Source organism: Coptis chinensis, chromosome 1, assembly GCF_015680905.1.
Source record: "Coptis chinensis isolate HL-2020 chromosome 1, ASM1568090v1, whole genome shotgun sequence".
In the NCBI taxonomy this organism is placed as follows: Eukaryota; Viridiplantae; Streptophyta; class Magnoliopsida; order Ranunculales; family Ranunculaceae; genus Coptis; species Coptis chinensis.
The window spans coordinates 52,463,108-52,482,192 of NC_141456.1; the positions used below are offsets into that span (position 1 = coordinate 52,463,108).

Sequence of the window (19,085 nt, forward strand, 5' to 3'; positions counted from 1 at the left end):
AAGAAGTAAACTGTAATTTAAAGTTTTTCCCTTAGTAATAATAATAAGCTACCATAATTCAAATTTGTAATAGTATAATTATATTACTGCTAATTAAGGAGAAGGTTGAGAGAGAAAAGAGAGTTCGGCTTAATTAGTTTCGGCCTTTTCTCACAATCCTTATATAGGAAAATAGTCTGTTTACAATACAGCCCAAACCAGCACTGTTACAAACCATTTTTTTCCATATGTGTCTTGTACTGAACAAGAAATAAAATAAAGAGAAACTAAATAGTTTTAAAACACACCTATCATACTTTATTGTGTACAATTAAGAAAATATCAGAATCAAAGATGAGCAGATGAGCAACAAAAAAAGATTTCAATAAGTACATTGCAGTTGTTAACTGTAAAATTCGCTATTAACGTATATATTGTGCAACAGAGCTATTTCAGGCACTCAAGGACATAGAAGTGATAGATGACAACTTGAACTTGCTCACTTTACTAGAATTGTGCGGCTGAAATAGAACCTCGGTACTTGATCTCACTGTTATTTCCTTCCAGTCAGAAACTGAATCCCCTTCATTTCGATAATCACGAGCAGAATACAACAGTTGGATAGTGGAACGTGCTGCAGTGATTAAGAGTTCAATTAGAGTTGTTTTGAGACATCTTAAGAAACTAACAAGAAAGTATTATTCATTTACAGCTTATGCAGTGTCCCCAAAATACCATTGGTCAAATCAATGCTTCTCTTGGGGATAGATTACTATAGACAGATATTGTTCATGAACAACGAGCTATCATCCCAACCATGAATCATATTATTCATAACAGGGTGTTCACGAATTGTTGTATTGTTAAAAAAAAAAGGAAGCAAAACCAAGTCAAGATGATACGGATCAACCCCTTATTGCGCCAAAGGTCTTACCCTTTCCGAAGCAACTGGAGCTACAGCTCCATTGGATTTTTTTTTTTTTTATTTAACTTTGACATAGAGTCCCAGAGCAATCTTGATTTGAATCCAAGGCAGTTCCAAAACACAGGAGATGGACAGGTGCTCGGTTAATTATCCTTAACTAGGAAAATTCCCTGCAACTATAGCAGGAATTCTATCTCGTCGCTTCTCTGATCACTCATCCAGGTTGTTGAAGTGGGCAGACTACAGTAAGAAACTTCTTCAATTAGGTTCTGTAACTATTGGTGTGTCAACAGGAAGTCCAAGATACTATAAAGGAGGTAGTGGATCCAGAATGTATATGCTAACCCATCTATATACTCACAACTTATAGAAAATCTCAGACCCTTGGCTATGAAGAATTTCTCACGTTTACATAGCAGAGTTGAAAGTGCAAGGAAGGAATTACATATGAGACGAGAACAATTGCAACACAACTGTTGGGATCATAACTGCACGCAAAGATGAGATTGCATTAAAAAACTATGGGGACCTAGCCAGAGCAGAGAAATGGACTTGATACAAAAAACAGTTGGCGTGGAACACTAGAATGCCTAAGTCTTTAACACTATCAAAGAGAGAAGAGGGAAGAACCGCAGAATGGCGCATGATCTATAAACAATCCCCAGCGGACCAGTGGTAGAAATCAAAATGAGATTGCCATGGAAGAAATTGTTAACTATAAAAACATCCCTTTTAATTTGGGTAAGTTGAGTCCTATCAAAACTTGCGAGGGACAGAAGCTGTTCCAATTTTCATACGAATTTCTTTCATCCACTACACGTGAAAGGCACAATGATGAAGAGATAAAGGCTGCAATGTTTGGAATGAAGCATACAGAGCCACTGGGTCAGATGGGTACATCTTTCTCTAGGAGTTAGTGTGCTATTGTGGAAGCATATTTCGTCAAAGCGACCAAGAATATGTTTAGACTGTGCAAACTTCCTAGATGGACAAATGCTACCTACTTCTGCTTAAAAGAAAAGTCAGAAAGACCCACAAGAGTTGAAGACTACGGACCAGTTGCACTCTGCAACTATGATGCACGGATACGGGTACCGATACCGATACGACGACATGGGTTCGGGTACGATACGGCATTTTTTGAAAATCTAGGATACAAGTACAGATAGGGATACAGGATTATGAATATAAAATTCTTAGAAAAAATAGCACTTTAATATGATTTTGAACATAAGGTGGTGATGTGATTATTGATTAGCAACGAAGTAGGTATGAATTCCTCTTCATCTTTATCTATTTATTCTGTTCCATCTATGTTTGTGTGTACTCCCCCCACCCCCACCCCCACCCCTCATATTATTCATAGCTATGTGAGGATATGGAACAATACGTTTCAGCAGTATCCAAAGTGTACCCAGTACCAGTACCAGTACCAGTATCGTACCCAGTGGACACCGGTGCAATAGGTAAACAGCAGTATCCGTGCATCATAGCTCTTCAACATCATTTTCAAATCTGTCACGTGTGACTTAAGTCATAACCAACAGATCAAAAAGAGTTGTCAGTCTTCGTACCTATTCAAATCAGTTGGCTATTATTCCTGGTTGATCCTTTCAAGACAATTTGCTTCCCTCTCATGAACTTCTTAGATATAGAAAAAGAAATTGTACCCTAAGGTGTTCTATGATCGTCGACATTAGAAAGGCATACAATGTGGTGGGCTGGGATGCAGTGTTGCCTAGGCTTTGCAAATTTAACATCCTTTGCAATGTCTGGCAACGGATAGAGATGCATCAATACTCCATCTTTATCAGTTACTCTATTCTGAATTTCTGATTTAGAGAGCTCCAAAGGGGTTCCCTGCTTGGAGGTAGGGATCTCGGACAAGGACTCCTATTATTCCTTTATCTCTTTGTGAAAATAATGGAAATTCTGATTAGTACATTAAGAGAAAAGCTTTCTAGCGAAAAAAAAAAGTATCATTTAAAATTTTAGGTGTTATTATTTAATCAAGTAGCCCGAGCCGAGGGGCAGTTTAATCTTATCAACCTTTTTAGTACTATATAAATAATATTAGGAGGAGATTGGCTCTTAAGTTAGCCGTCTCTCTCTCTCCCTGTTCCCTCCACTACCGGTCCCCTCTTCTCCTCAACTGTATATACCTTGTACTGTAAGAAACCTCCGATCTCACATTAATACCTTGTACAGTTGTACTGTAAGAAACCTCAAATCTCACATTTGGCCTCTGCTGATGATGCAATTTTTTTTTTTCCATTAGCATTAGAGTTTCTATAACTTCTCTGAGACACCAATTGCCATATTTTGGTTTTTGCAGGATGTAGTATGCCCTCGAAATCTTAAAAAATTAATAATCCCTTGAAATCGTGTCCAAGAATGGTTCTAGGGCATAAATGGGTAGAGAAATGATTTAGAGAGGTGTTCGGGCTTTGGATGAAAAGGAGATAAAAGTGATAAAATGTATTTCAATAGAGTTTGGGTCATGTTTATGATTTGCTGTCTAGGATCCCCATGCAACCGCGATCAAATTAGCAAGCGTGTCGTGGCTACGCAACTAATAACTTATAACTTTGCACCCCTTGCCACGCCCACCCCACTTCGGCTATGCAAAACATGGGATTACGACTTACGAGTACCTTCAGCAGGCCCCTGAGCATTGTTTTAGCTCAGTTATGGAGAACCAAATGTTTCATAATCTTGTTTTTTGGTTGTGTTTATCAGTTTATGAATTATTTTTCTAAGTCACTCTCTGAATAATTTCATTCAGTTATGCTCAATCTATTTGCGAAGGGGGCCCTCTTCACTTTTATTGTAAGGTTGGGGTTTGATTTTTCGAAAACCAGTTTTCCCAGAAATCTTTAGTCGCGTTTTGCCATAAATATAACGAACCCATGTTAACGTGCTTCTTCAGTTCTTCCTCTGACTGGAGATCCATCTCTTCATCCTAAAACTTCCCCTCAAAACAACCACTTACTTCCATATCTCTCCTCTATCTTGTCAGTTACGATTAAAATGTGTTGTTGAGCCTGACATATTCTCCATGTATATACCCAACAATAGGACACATTGACAACAATAACCTATCATAAGAGAAACATGTATTCCAGATATTAAGTTCATCTGCCTCTCTTGCTAAATCCGGCAATTGAATTAAAATGTATAAATTTTCCTGAATACTCATTTCTACAAATCAAACACATCCTATATGTGATAATGAAGGAGGTTGTTTATGATGGTTTGGTTACTGTGCCGTAGTTACAGTGAACAAAAATTGTACTGCTTAATTGCCAAAAACAGAATAACACATGTAAATAGCTTAGGACTTACCCAAACCAAACATAGATGACTTCTGGATGATAAACCGGCTGACTTTCGATCTTTTAATATTTCTCAAAGATTGAATATCTGCGGGCTTTCCCTTGAATTCCAGAAATTCTCCAAGAAGATTTTTATTTTCTTTCAGCTCCAACCTACATTGAAATTGGAAAACAACTTTAGGTTTCCTCCCTAGAACACATACTAAAATATATCAGCTAGGAAGAAGAGACAGTAGTTCATAGTTTCACTGTGACTAAAGGACATCAAAAGAACTGAATCATTTTAATTCCTTTACGACAAGGGAGCTAATAAACTAAAATACAAAAGCATAGACGAATATAACCTCGTAAACCAAATACCACTCTATAACCCCTTAAGAAAATAGGCATTTTTGTATCAAAGAAGAGACATTATTCTTCTTCTTTTTCATATAAACAAAAGGATGAAAACATTCAAGGGTGAGGAAGGGACTCACCAGTCAAATCAAGTACCCCGCGATGATGTTATATCAATTAAACATTAAATCATAAAATCTACACGCCTTTATTTCAACTTTGGCGGGCATATTTCAGCGTACACTAACTAAAGGCTTTGCCAAATCCATAATGCCATCTAGACAATATCATAAGATACAAAGCAAGGAGGTTCAATCACCTCACTGAAAAATCCAAAGCAAGGAATTTTCAGAGGAGGTGAAAGCAGGAGCGGCCTTCGTTGCACGAAGAGAGCTCGAACCACCACGAAGAGATCTCTGCACGACCACTCTCCAAGAGCAAAGAAGATGAAGGAGGGGAAAAGAAAAAGAGAGAAAACAAACAGTCAGCTTCAGGAGGAGCGAGAAAGAAAAATGGAGAAGAGAGCGATCAAAGCATTGATATAGAAAAGGGAAACTAATAGTTGTTGCGGAGTACGATGGGATTTAAGGATGTTTTGGAATTTTAAAAGGGGATTAACGAAGGACAGTAAGAATAAGATATGTCTCAACAATCACCTCAAATCATCAAGCAACCTTTTGGAAAGAATTTCAAGGTGGAAACGCCTATCAATTCCTTGACTCATACCCTGTTGTAGTTATATTTCTCGATTGAAAAGTTTGCAAATTTGCATATCAAGAAGGTACATGTAAATGTATAACAACCAACAAGAGTTAAGTATTTTAACTCAATTATAAATTCGTAAATCCAGTGAGTAGTATATAACTATGATTCTGGGATTAACCAATAAATAACAAAACAACATCAAAGATATAGCCATAGAGGTTCCAGTGAGCACAAACCTGTCCCACATAGGAGCTGAGCCAAGAATGAAATGAAGTTGTTGATGTATTGCATCTTGCATCTCCTTCTTTCCCCCACAAAATGCATCCTTAATCCAACTAGAAAGCATACTCTTTTGCTCTGGTTTAAGTTTTACCCATTGGTCAAAGGAGATGACCTCTGATGGAAAATTGATGGAATGAATAGAACTGGAAGAAGACGCAAAGGTACATATTTATCGTAGTAAATATGAAGCAATAATGGAGATCAACTTTCTCCAAAGAAAGAAAAAAAAAAGAAACAGTGTTTGCTTTTCACAACAATCTAAAATACCAGAAACACATCTGGATTGCATAAACAACAGCATTGGGAGTTTATCCATAGTTGATATTGAGATTTTGAAGTCTCTCACTCTGAATCGTGTCTTCAGTATCAAACTATTGATATACTTTCCTTTAGTAGCTTGCCAGAAATACATATGCAGTGTATGTAACTTTGCATAAGCATTGTTACCCTAATAGTGAGTCTCACAGTACAAATTCACAACCTTCACATGTTACCAGGTTTAAACTAGACAAAATTGGCCACTGAAGGACTGTTCTCTAAGAAAAAAAAAAAGTGGTGGGGGCGAATGGGAAAAGGTTTCCTCCGTCACTATCTATGTTGGTTAAGGGTTTCAAAGGAAGTACCAATGTTGCCCAAAACGTCATCGATTGAATACTTTACATATAAAAATTGATATTTGCCCGACTGTGTCGTCATTTGACGTTGAGCCAAATGTAGAAATGTTACATAGATCACAACATTTTTGGAAAATTCTTGACGTCCTAGCAATCTAGAAAACAAACTTCGTAATGTATACGAGCAAAGGGAAGTCTATCACTAAAAAATGTTGGGTTTGATTCCATAAGCCTTGGATACGTTGGTAACCAGTTTCTGGCTCATCCCTTTTTTTTTGTTCTTCATTGCTTTTTTTTCTCTTTTTTCTAGTTCTTATTGTGTGTGGAACAACAGATATATAATATAGAGAGACCTAAATTCCCCTACATGCATAGCTAATGATAGTCTCTAAATGTCTAAAACAGACCAGGCTGTCCTCGCCTCCTTCATACTACACCAAATTAAATTGAGAAGACAAAGAAGAAAGTGATAGGGACTCGTTTACTCTTTTGAACTTTCTAATCCATATAATCATACTAATAATTATCATCTTTCTTATCAAGAACGACAAATGCATAAATAACAATAAACCAAAATCAAGATTTGAGATGTAACCTGGACTTAGGATTCGTAAGTATAACTTTACCAGATAAATACTCATCCGGTAAAGCAACACCCCTTTGCTCCAAATAACCTTCAAGTACCCCAACTTGTCTTTTCACTTCCACCACCTGAAAAATTCACCCTATAGTTAAAGAAATAAAAAAAAGGGTTATAAATCATTACTAAAAATAAAAATACACCAAACTCACAGGATCAGTAAACTTTTCAGTCTTGTTCTTTTCCGTAACAATCCAGCTCCCATATTTATCAATGGTTACAGACCCCGGAAAATCCTTAACAGATATTACAACTGCCTCCCTAATCAATCAAAAAATATTAAGTTACAACCGAAAAGTGTAGCGACTTAAATATTATTATTTAATTGATTAATTAATTAGTACCTTTTAGTAACAAGAACGATATCAATGTTTTGACGAGAGCTAGTATCAGCATCTGGAATTCGTAGTCCTAGAAATACTTTCCCACCGTACACTTTCTGTATCCTGCATAATTAATCAAAAGGAATAAATATTTTTAATAAATGGAAATTACGAGTTTAGAAGGGGGCAGGGACCTGTCTGCGACTGAGAAGATAGAGTCAGACTTGGAAGTTTCGAGGTCAAAGGTGTCATCGTCGTAGAAGAAGCGTTTTAATAGTTTGTAGATTACTAGTCCGCACAGAAGCTCGGCCCACATTTTTTTTTTTTTTTGTTTTTGGAGAGAGAAATGGATCGAGGGGGTTTTTTGTTGTCGGTATTCCTAGAGGGAAAATGAGGGAAACTTTACCACCGTACCAATAAAATCATTTGCGCGTTAGAAATACACTAGCTTTCGTACCCGTTCAACGAACGGGTTGAACCGTTTTCAATAATTGTTTTGATTTTTGTTAATATTTTATATGAAACAATTTTTTTACTAAACATTTTGAATTTACATAGTATGTATTAAAAAAGTTAAACAACAAATTTTAAACAGTTTCAATTGTGTGGATAAGATTACCCTTATTACAAAGCCGTATTTGTAATAGTCAATGAATTTGTCCTTAATTAATAATGAACATAGTTTTATTTTTTAAATTGAACATATTCAAACCACTGAATGTTCGTTTCTAATTTAAGTATTTCATCCTAACTAACATTTTCATAAAACTATTGAGGTCGTTTCATCCTAACTAACATCCTAACTAATATAAGTATTTTCATCCTAACTAACCTTTTACATTTTCAGAAAACTATTGCTGGGATGTGATTGGCCTTGCTATTATAGACTGTGTTAGAGATTTCTTTGTAAAAGGTTGCATGAACCCTAGTTTTAATGAAACATTCATGCTTTAATTCCTAAAGTTTCTAATCCTGATCATATGTCTAAGTTTAGACATATAAGTCTATGCAACTTCTGCTATAAGATTATTGCTAAGATCCTAGCTAATAGGCTTAAGGCTTATATAAACAAGATAGTCTCTCCTTTTCAAGGAGCTTTCATAAAGGGTAGGAGCATAGGTGATAATATTGGGCTAGCTAGTGAGATCTTTCACAATATGAAGAATATGAAAACAAAACATGGTTTTGTTGCTTTAAAGATGGATATGACAAAATCATATGATAAGGTAGAGTGGTCCTTTATTGACAATATCTTCAATAAGTTGGGTTTTAGTGCTAAGTGGAGACACCTCATCTCCCAATGCCTTTCCACTGTTTCTTACAGAGTGTTGTTGAATGGATCTCCTCTAGAGAGTTTCAACCCTGACAGAAGGCTTAGACAGGGAGATACTCTCTCCCTTTACCTGTTTATCATTGTCTCTGAAGCTCTTTCTAGAATGATTGCAAAGGCTGAAAATAATGGGGAGATTCATGGCATCAAAATCAGAAGGAATGCACCTCCTATCACACATCTCCTCTATGCAGATGACCTTATCTTGTTCACTAAAGCTAGTTTGGCTGAGAGTGGCAAGGTTAAGCACATCCTAGAAGAGTATTGTGCTGCATCTGGGCAGAAGATAAACTATGATAAGTCTAGCATTCATTGTAGCAAAAATGTGCATAGAATGCACAAAAAGATTCTTAAGAGATTCTGGAAGATGAGAATTTTTGATAAGAGAGACAAGTACTTGGGAGTACCTATTATCATATCTCATAATAAAAAAGAAGACTTAAACTACCTTATAGACAAAGTCCATGGCAAAATAAAAGGCTGAAAAGCAAAAGTTTTGAGCCAAGCTGGGAGGAATACTCTTATACAAGCAGTAGCTCAAGCTACCCCCCCCCCTCTATGCTGGGAGTACCTAAATCCACTTGCAATAAGTTGGATAAAGCCTACAGACAATTCTGGTGGCATGGTACAACAGACAGCAAAAGCCTCCACACCATTGGGTGGATGGCATATGTAAACCAAAAGCCTTGGAAGGCTTAGGCTTGAGAAAATCTGGGGACATGAACAAGGCTATTCTTGTTAAGCTGGCTTGGAAAGCTATAAAGGACACCACATCTATCTGGGCTAAGACCTTTATAGCTGTGTATCAAAATCATTGATTTGATAGCAAAGAGGAACCTCCTCCCTGGGCTTCCTGGTTCTGGAAAGGGGTGCATAGAACTGCACGAGGCTTTCTTCCAGGGTTTATATGGAGTATTGGAAAAGGAGACAAGGTGAAAGTCATGAAACAACCTTGGCTCCTCCAAAACAATAATGCCCCTATAACACTGGAAGAGATGCTGCCTAACAGACCTGAACTGGAGGAACAAAGGGTAAAAGACCTTATGCTAAGGGATGGCTCTAGCTGGGACTATCAGAAGGTGGAGTCTCTATTTCCACCTGAGATAGTGACTATGATCAAACAAGTGGTGATCAGACCTAACAGCAGGGCTACTGATGATATCAGATGGGTGCACACCCATAATAGACTGTTAACAGTCAAATCTGCCTATAAGTTTGTCAATAGATCCAATTGGAAAGGAGGTACATCCTCTTTCAATGCCAAGAGTATCAAAATTCTGTGGGGATTGCAGCTGTCAGCTAACACACAGATGTTCCTTTGGAAGCTGTATATGCATATACTTCCCACAGGAGATGTGATGGAAAGCAGAAATATTTAGGGGAACCATACTTGCCCTTTATGCTGGTCGGCCCCTGAAGAACCCATCCACCTTTTTTTCCAATGTGAATGGACAAAAGTGGTTTGGTTTGCCTCAGAGTTGGGGGCTCGAGTTGAAGAGCATGTTGGGAACACAATAAGAGACTGGTTGGATGTCTTCCTAGGGTGGACACACACAGTTGACCCAGGCCTTGCAGAAAAAGGGCTGATAGCAGCTCATATCTTACATGATATTTGGGGGGTAAGAAATAAGGTTAAGTTTGAGGGAAAATTGCTTAACAGAGATAGCCTACTGAGAAGGGTCTATGCTCAGTGGAACAGGAGCCTTGAAGCGTTTAGAGAACCTTAAGGAGTAGTTATTTCAAACTCTTACCTTCCAAAGAATTGGGTTGATGAAAAAAACAATTCTATTTTCCCTATTATGGAAGAAAATACTGTATTAATCCGGTTTGATGCAGCTTTTTGTAGGGAAACAAGGGCGGCAGCAGTAGGAACTTTGGCTTGGGATGGAGAAGGCACTTTGGTTGGAGCAGCTACAAGACAATTTGAAGTTGGGAGCGCAGAAGAGGCAGAGATGGTAGCACTTGAAGTGGTTGTTAAACTAGCTAGGACCACTGGAAGTACATCAGTTATGTTTGAGGGAGACTGCCGTCAAGTGATTTTGGCTGCACAGATATTGAACGAGCAGCAGTTGATAAACTGGAAATTAGATTCCATTAGATGTAATATTCCGGAGTTATGTCAGACTTTTACCTTTTGTAGGTTTAGCTGGATAAGTAGGCAAGTTAATGGTGAAGCTCATGTTTTGGCCAAATGGGCTTCTGGTAGTCAGGAGCTGAACTCCCTTCCCGTGTTGTTGTTGGATAGTAGTATTGTTCCTCTTATGCTTTGATATATATAAGACATGTTTTCAAAAAAAAAAAAAAAAAAAAAAAAAAAAAAAAAACTTTTTAGTAGTTCAAATCATCTACAACCTATGCAATTTCTTAATCTTGCAACCAAGAAAGTTTTTCTTGGGTTGAGTTGATGAAAACATGACCTTAAATCTTGGAAATAGTCAATTTGATTAAAGATACATATGTAATACACAGTTTACAATTTTTTTTGGTTTCGAGTTACCCTGACATCCCTCCATAACGTTCATATTAAAAAGTTAATTAATAATGAACGTAGTTTTCTTTTTTCGGTATGGAGTTACCCTTCTAATTAAGAAATAATAGTACACTGACATCCATCACAACCTCTAACCTGCAGGTGCAGCCCGGTAGACAGCTGCCATGAATAACTTGGTTAGTGTATTTTATTCCTCTTTTGTTCTATCCACCCATAACTCTATTTAGTATGGATGAACTTTCAGTTTTGGAACACATTTTACAGATCAATATAATGTGTAGTTCTTCAAATGAAAAATTATGTAGGTTCAATGAACCATCTGCCTGAATAGTTCATAAGATGATGTATATCCTTCTTATTATGCATTCCCTTTAGTAGACATTGTTACTCATCAATCGACTATGAGAGAGTGAAAAACTGATGTACCATTGAGAAATTTAACTTGTTGGTCATGTATGAAATAAATGAATGAGTCTCTTTCCCCCTTATTACTTTCATAGTTTAGTTCCACAATATGTTGTCAAAGGAGCACTTGTTTCAACACACTTAAAATAACTTACATTGCATCCGCAATTTGTAACTCCACCATCAAAGCACATTCCTAAAAAAGGAAATATCATAACAGGGTTTCCTTAAAAAAAATTATTCTCAATAGAGTATAGAGTAGGGCACCACAATAATGGCAATATTATTATTATCATTTTGAAAATGGTATACACATCAGTGTAAACTTCAAAAAATTAGTGGGTACTTGATACAACATCTGATAGTGGATTGTGTATCCTCGTGATTTTTTTTTTAAGATTTTGTGTTTCTTAAGCCAATAACAAATAGTATGCATGTCTGAAATAATAATGGCTTTTACTATATCAAATAATCAAGAGCTGCTTAATGACAATAGCAACACTTCCACATTCATGACGGTTAGCCTTCTAATGTCAGATGCATTGAGTACACAAAACAATCTATAAGCAAAAGAGATCAAACCAATTCCAAGCCTTTTAAGACCTATGTCTGACAATATGAAAATCATCTTCCCATTCCAGTTACAATTATTACCATCAATGGTCTCTAAAATCTAAGATCACAAACCCCATTATTCTCCAAAGAAATTCTTATAGCCATGTCCTTCAATCCATTGAGAAATGTTGTGAAGATCAATGCTAGCATGTCCTCTAGATCTCAGTCATTTATCCAACATAAACAACTGCTTTATCCTAAATACAATTCTAGAAATAAGTAGGAAAATAATTACAGATAAGAGTCCTATGAAAGTGCATTTCTCATATCTCATCACAAGCTTACAATAATTCACTTTCCAGTCAGTAGAGTGTGTGAACTTCGCTTGTTTCATTGTTCTCCACAAAGTAGCCTATGACTTTGATCGAATTAGAATTGAATCACATACACATTACTATGCTATGCCAAGGGAAGTACTTCTTCTAAAATGTTATGTATAAAGTAACTATATTTCATGGTTGAACAATACTGTCATTCATCCAACTCTATATATTTGGGGCACACTGATGTTGACATTTCCAAGTAATGATATCGTATGCGTCCAAATCCTAGAGGAAAGGATTTACTGTTTCCAAATTGCTCAATCACTTTAAAAACCATAAGAAAGCGCACACTAATAAGACATGATTGATCGTCACTAAACCCCTCCATTCTAAAACCGTAGATATGGATAATTGTTGCCCCATGAGAAAACAACCCACATTTCTTATTCAAATATATATTGCAATATACCAAAGTTAAAACAAAAAACCTTTCGAAGAAAATATCTAAGACATGTATTGACTATTGGCTGTGTTGTGCAATTTTCTAAACAACTCAAATAGAGCTTCAGGATAAGACTATTGAACTAACTACAAAAACAATAATTGACTGACTGGCAGAACACACTTTTTCATCAAAAACTGCTTATAAATGGACTTCATCGTTACTATAAACTCAGTCTGGTATAACAGGAGTGCACTCCTCAATGCTTTTACTCCAAACGAATGTCGTTGCTCTGTTTGAAGCAATAATGAGGGGAAAAAAAGGGAAATGCTACCAAGCTAAAAGAAGGCATCTGCGCATTACCACGAAAAAGGAAATGGGAAAACTACCTTTGAAAGTTTGAAGACAGTAAGAATGTGACGTTAGATACTATCTAGCAAGTCCCAGCTTCAAGTTTGCAGACAAAATACTCTTGTGTATAGCAACTATTGTAATCTACATAGCAGGTAGCGGGTTCAAGTCCACAGTATCTACCATATTCATCCACCGGCCAACGAACAAAAGCACGGTGTTGCACTTAGGGCGAGAAAAATGGATGGGACGAGAGGCAATGGGAGGAGAAGGATCATATTTGTGTGGGTTCTGGCCTTTCCTTATAGGGTACAAAGCCAGGTGATCCTGCACTTGCCAATGCTATTGCTATTACAACCTAATTACGTACACTCTAAACAAATCTACCCATTCTCTCCATATAGACGATTTCTCATATGTTCTTCACTATCGATTAGTCTAAAGCATTGTTTGTATCAAAACGCCATGATGCTCGCATATGTACATCATATTGTCTTTGTTTATCATTTAGCCTTAAACATTACGTGCTTCCATTCTCAGGCCGCCGTCTCATAATGTGAGTGAACTTATACCAAACTCAGTGAAACATATAAAGCTATATATATAGCAGTTATTATCAATCATATCACACGTTTCCAAAAATAAGGGGAATAAAACTTGCAATTAAAGGTACGATACTCACCCGTAGTTGCGAAGCCATATCTGAGCTAAGTATGATTTCAAAAATTATCAACAGAAATTGAAACAATTCACTCATTTTGTGCATTGTGTGGACAAATATATTTAACGATTCTACATCTCTTGTGATATTGCTAGAACAATTTGGCAAGAACTGATAGGGTAGTTATAGGTCCTTCCATTTTCACTTCGTCTTCTCCTTACTTTTCCAATTGTAGTAGCTGAGTTAAGGTTTCTTGTGTGATACTTGTGTGTCTACTCATGAAAGAAACACAGCAATGTTGATTTCCTTATGAGCATCAGACTCTTTCATAGCGTCTATGATTTCCTTATGAGCATCAGACTCTTTCATAGCGTCTATGCTTGGGTCAGAAAGGGGATATCAATGTCAATAGCTCCCTCGTTTTATATGGTTGACCAGCTGTGTAGTTATTAGATTAAAGATCAAGGATTGTTCCTTGTATTTGTACTATAAATATAAAAACATGTATAAATATAAATATAAATATAAAACATGTATAAATATAAATATAAAAACTATAAATATAAATACAAGGATTGTTCCTTGTATTTGTATTTAACGATCTATGACATCCAATAAATATAAAAACATGTACTATGTTCACATCTGTCTAAGTAACTTTAAGATCTCAAGATATTTAAAAGAGCCTAGGCTAGGCCTCCCACTAACAAATCTTCTTAGATAAATGAAGAAGCAAACCTGGTTTAGGTCCTAGTTTCGTCTATGAGAAGCGTTCCGGTACGTAGGAGCCATCCTGAACATTAATTGGAAATACATGTGAGACTTAAGAAGGACATTTAACAATATCAAAGCACAATGAACAAAGAAAATAAAGACATAATCTGAAATAAGTTATATTCATTACCATATAGGTTGTTTATATATCTTCAATCCAACAAATCTAATCCAAGAGTGTACCTTCTATCGTAAATTGCTTAATGGGTGTTCTGCTTGATTGAAATAATGGAAAGCCTCATTTGGCTACTCGGTCCTCAACACCAATTCATAAAAAGGAAAGGTATGCACCCGGCCAATTAAAGTCATCATCAATATTTAAGATTCTACCAAAGTTCAAGTATCAATTGGGAGGGGGGAACGAAAAAAAGTAACAATACTATCACCAAATAAAAGAAGCATTAACTATTTGAAGTAAATTAACTACAATAGATGGTATTCATAATGAGTCACATTCTTTTTTGGAAACGCCGGGACAATCCTTAATCCTTTGTTCCATAGCCCCAGGGCCAAACGATTCCCTTATTATGTAGAAAAGGCCCGATTGTGAGGCTACCATTCTTGACTGGAGGGTTTGGATAACATGTGTATATTACAGATACCTTGTTTTATTTTTGCTAAGGATTAAATTAATGGATGAATTTGCACCAGCAGACTATAGTATATAGAACCCTAAACATCCTTTTGTTGTTTTTTTTACAGGAATTCATTCCTCACTATGGGAACACAAAATTGAAAAAAAGAAGAAGACAAAATCTTCTTTTTCACAAAGACACAACTAAAGAAACAAATTTATATTTATAAAAATTGATAGGCACATGTTCCCAAGTAAGTAAAAAAAATATTAAATTAACAAAAACATACGTGAAACACTCCATTAAATGTAAAGGATGTTTATATTCTGTATTTTGGTAAGATTAAGATTAAAGTGGTTGATATGCATAATAACAAACAATGGATAATGTGAGTTCACATTCTCCTAGGAGAAGATCATTATTCGAAAAAAGAAGATAATGTATGGGTGTTATTGTGGTGGAGAGAATCAATTTAAAGATGGTTTGAAAATAGACCTATTCCAAGGAGCTTCAGTATTGGTATGGTGTTATTATGGCAGGTGCCTTTCCACCTTGATGGAATTGGTCCAATTTCGTTAATGCTTGGCGATTCTGGCCATGCCCCTACGCATTACACATCAGTTAAAAGCAGAAAGATGTCAAACATGATAGCATTGAGAAAGAGACAATATACTAAAAGATCAGAGGATAAGGCAGAAAACAGATTTCCTTGAAATAGATATGGTAAAAGCAAATACCAATGAGAATCAAATCCTCATTTTTGGGCTCTTATGAATGCAAAGAGAAGATGTCATATATCTTCATTGTATCAATACTAACATGTGTACAATTATAACACAAAGTCAATCATTTTGTTTGGAAAACACAATGTGCTACTCATAAGTAGACAAAAATTAAAACTTAAATATGATTTGGTGTTTTCCTATGTTACTCAAAAGTGCCATCATATATTGAAACAACATTACACATAAAAAAACCAATGATTAGTCACTACCAAAAAATATAAAACGAAAGAATAAAAAGGAAAAAATTAATCACCAGTGTCAAGGCAAGGAATGTATCTTCACTAAATATCGCCTTGTTCCAAAGTGCATGAGCAGGAACTTCTTCAGTCCATAACTATTTGAGTTATCTTTTACCCGACCAAAGAGAAAAAAAAAATAAAATAAATAGAAAATCACGTTTGTTTTGGTTCTTAAGAGATTAGCTTGCCACTTATTCTAACTTGCTTGTAACTGGTGGACCACCCTTTTTTTCACTTTGTCAGCTACTTCTAAATGGTTGACATTATTTTGCTACTTATAATTACCAAAAGAATGAGAAGAGAATCTTGCCTTTCACCAACTTAGATGTAGCAAACACTTATAAGTACTCAAACACAAACAGGCATGAAACCTCATAAATCAATATGGAAAATTGGAAATAACTTGGTAATGGTGTATAATAGAAGGAAACTGCCACAAACTTGCAACTATTTTTTAACAACTTCAAGAGAGAAGGTGCGAATGATGAAACACACCATGCATCAGTGCTATACTAACATTAATGAATATATCATTTTATCATATATGCATGTGAATGAAAAGAAAATAGTAGCATAGACATGCACCTACCAGAGTCCAAGTTTAGTTGCAACCTTAAGTTGTTTAAATCTTGTGTCCATGTAGAGCTGAGTAAGAACCTACGTGTTTCATCTGACACACATAATAAGCTAAATTAGCAATCACTTATTGTACTTCAGCAATCAAATGACTATGTTATGGTTTTTCATTTAATCCCTCTGACAGGCCCTATATCCATCTCTCCAAAATTAATTTTTTCCAAAAAGATAACTGGAAAGAAAAACTTAATGACTATTGGAAAGGAAAAAGTTGACTCACTAAGTATCTTTGCTGGAAAGTATTTTGTCCCTAATCGTCATTCTCAGCTGCCGCATTTAATGGTATTGCAACTTGGTTTCTCAGAAGCCTAGAAAGGAAGGATAAAACTTTTAGGTATATAATGTATACAAAATCCTAAAAAAAGACATATTGTGTTCATGTCAATATCGAAACTCCTAAAAAATAGATATATTGTGTTCATAGAATGAGATTGGGAGCCTCAAATATCATCACATGTGCAACATGTCCTGTAGTGAATACCAAGTAAGATCATACCTAATAAAATTTGATAAATTGAACTTAAAATAACTTTAGTATGTGCTGAAAAGGAGTAAATGATAATTTTATGAAATCTTTAGTAAACCAAATAATGAGCACGCCAAGCAAATTTTCTTGAATTCTTTAACATATTGAAAATGAAAAGAGATGAGGAAAAAGAAGATAGAGCTAGGCATCACGTTATTGTTATTATCATCCTTAACACAACTTTACTTGAATGTCATGGGTGCCGCATCACCAAGATTTCTTATGATAAAAAGAAACGATTTGGTGTGATGGTTGCAAACAAACATATTATACTAATAAGAAAACTTCGAAGGACATACATTGGAAAGGATCTCTTTAGTCAAAGAGAATAAAAGCAACAATTGTCATCGACTTGGAGGAATTACATTAAACTTATAAAAAAAATCTGAAGAAAGAAAAGACCATAAAGGGAAACTTTAATACGCCTTTGGGATTGATGGGAGAGTGCATGAAGCTTAATATCGGTAACATGTGCAAACAACAAACTCTAAGGTCATTTTATTATTGAGCTTACACCTGAATGAAAGCAAGACCAAGAGATACCCAAGCATATTCATTAGTCATTTCCTGGTTCCGATTAATCCGTGACATTGTTTCCAGACTTATGTGGTATAAAATCACTTAACTATTGATGAACGCCCTATTTGATGAATGCCTTATTGATTTCTATTTGATGAACGCCTTATTGATAAGTACGTGAAAAAAAATAAAAGAATATGAATGTACGTTAGATACATTAGTGTATTTCAAAACTTGATAACATTGAATAGACTTCCAACGACCTGATGGTTGTAGGCTTGTAGTTACGAATAGAGGGAATTACTTGAGCTATAACATAGCACCGAAGTCTCAATTCTTTATTAGCTAAATCATATCTAAATGTTCCATTTTCTATTCATTTCTAAGAACCCAAATAAATCCTAAAAGTCCAATCCTATAAAAATCCAATCAATTCCAATGAAAAAAACACCTTAGTGAAGCTGGAGAATGTGAATACCCTGATTAAACATGTTGGTTTAATTACAAAACATAAATTTTAGAGAGAAAGAAGACGCATGCCTTGATTTAGAACGGTATTGAGAAATGCTCCAAATGGATACACATCAGTATGTGTAGTTCTTGTGCAATATAATCGAGAGTACCTGCATGGCGAGAAGTTTGAGAATCAACTCCATGATCACATAATTTAGCAAGGCCGGAGTCCCTTAACTTTCGGAGTAGTATATTGCAAGCTTTTGCATATTTATGAATAATCACTTGTATGTAGCTATTGTTGATGCAAGTAAAAGGGTGTCAAACTTAAGTATATAGGCTTAGATTGATCAAAAGGGAATTTTTCGAGACTACCATTGGGCAGGAAAATCGTATATATACCAACAAAAGCTCTCACTTAAGTACCTATTAAGATATTGTATGGATTTTAGTTAATTTGATACATGACCATAAAATTTATGCAACATGTGATACTATCGATCTGGTCTTAATTAACTCGCAAGAGCACAGTCAATTAGTTAGCAACAGTGTCGATTCATGCGTCTGGACTCATTATCCATGCATCTCAGACTCAAGAAATGCGTCTGGACTCACGATCTATGCGTCCCAGATGCGAGCATTGAGTCCAGACTCACGATCCATGAGTCTCAGACTCAGAAGTCTATTTTCCCTCTTTTGCTCCATCATTCTATCCTCTTTTGCGGGCTTTGGTCCAAGCAACGAATCCTTTGGCCTTGGGCTTCCAAATAGGCTTTAAAATAGGTCCAAGTCACATCTTTAATAGCTCCAATTCCTTGGCCTTCTCCATGATTGTCCACGGGCTTCCCATGTGATCCTTAATGCTCCGAATTGCTCCGTTT

General features: G+C 35.9%; 1 protein-coding gene across 2 annotated transcripts; it reads right to left on the reverse strand.

Moving 5' to 3' along the window:
* Window positions 1–105: 105 nt before the first annotated feature.
* On the reverse strand, window positions 106–7,735 carry LOC147524504 (plasma protein). 2 transcript variants are annotated; one of them, XM_086603507.1, is made up of 7 exons: window positions 7,334–7,735; window positions 7,161–7,262; window positions 6,969–7,077; window positions 6,772–6,887; window positions 5,517–5,705; window positions 4,250–4,392; window positions 106–613 (listed from the first exon to the last, which is right to left on the reverse strand). In XM_086603507.1, exons 1-7 carry the CDS (start codon window positions 7,453–7,455, stop codon window positions 432–434), a joined length of 963 nt encoding a protein of 320 aa, XP_086459633.1. In that variant the 5' UTR covers window positions 7,456–7,735; the 3' UTR covers window positions 106–431. The 2 variants fall into 2 exon arrangements, with proteins under 2 accessions (XP_086459633.1, XP_086459642.1); XM_086603516.1 differs by lacking the exon at window positions 5,517–5,705 and having other exon boundaries at window positions 7,334–7,558.
* Between the last annotated feature and the right edge of the window lie 11,350 nt (window positions 7,736–19,085).

What these genes read in the sequence shown, in the direction of transcription:
- LOC147524504 (XM_086603507.1), bottom strand. Translation starts at nt 7,455, where the DNA reads ATGTGGGCCGAGCTTCTGTGCGGACTAGTAATCTACAAACTATTAAAA. An exon ending in ATCTTCTCAGTCGCAGACAG is followed by an intron (nt 7,263 to 7,333) that starts GTCCCTGCCCCC and finishes TTAATTATGCAG; the next exon opens with GATACAGAAAGTGTACGGTG. An exon ending in CTGAAAAGTTTACTGATCCT is followed by an intron (nt 6,888 to 6,968) that starts GTGAGTTTGGTG and finishes TGAATTTTTCAG; the next exon opens with GTGGTGGAAGTGAAAAGACA.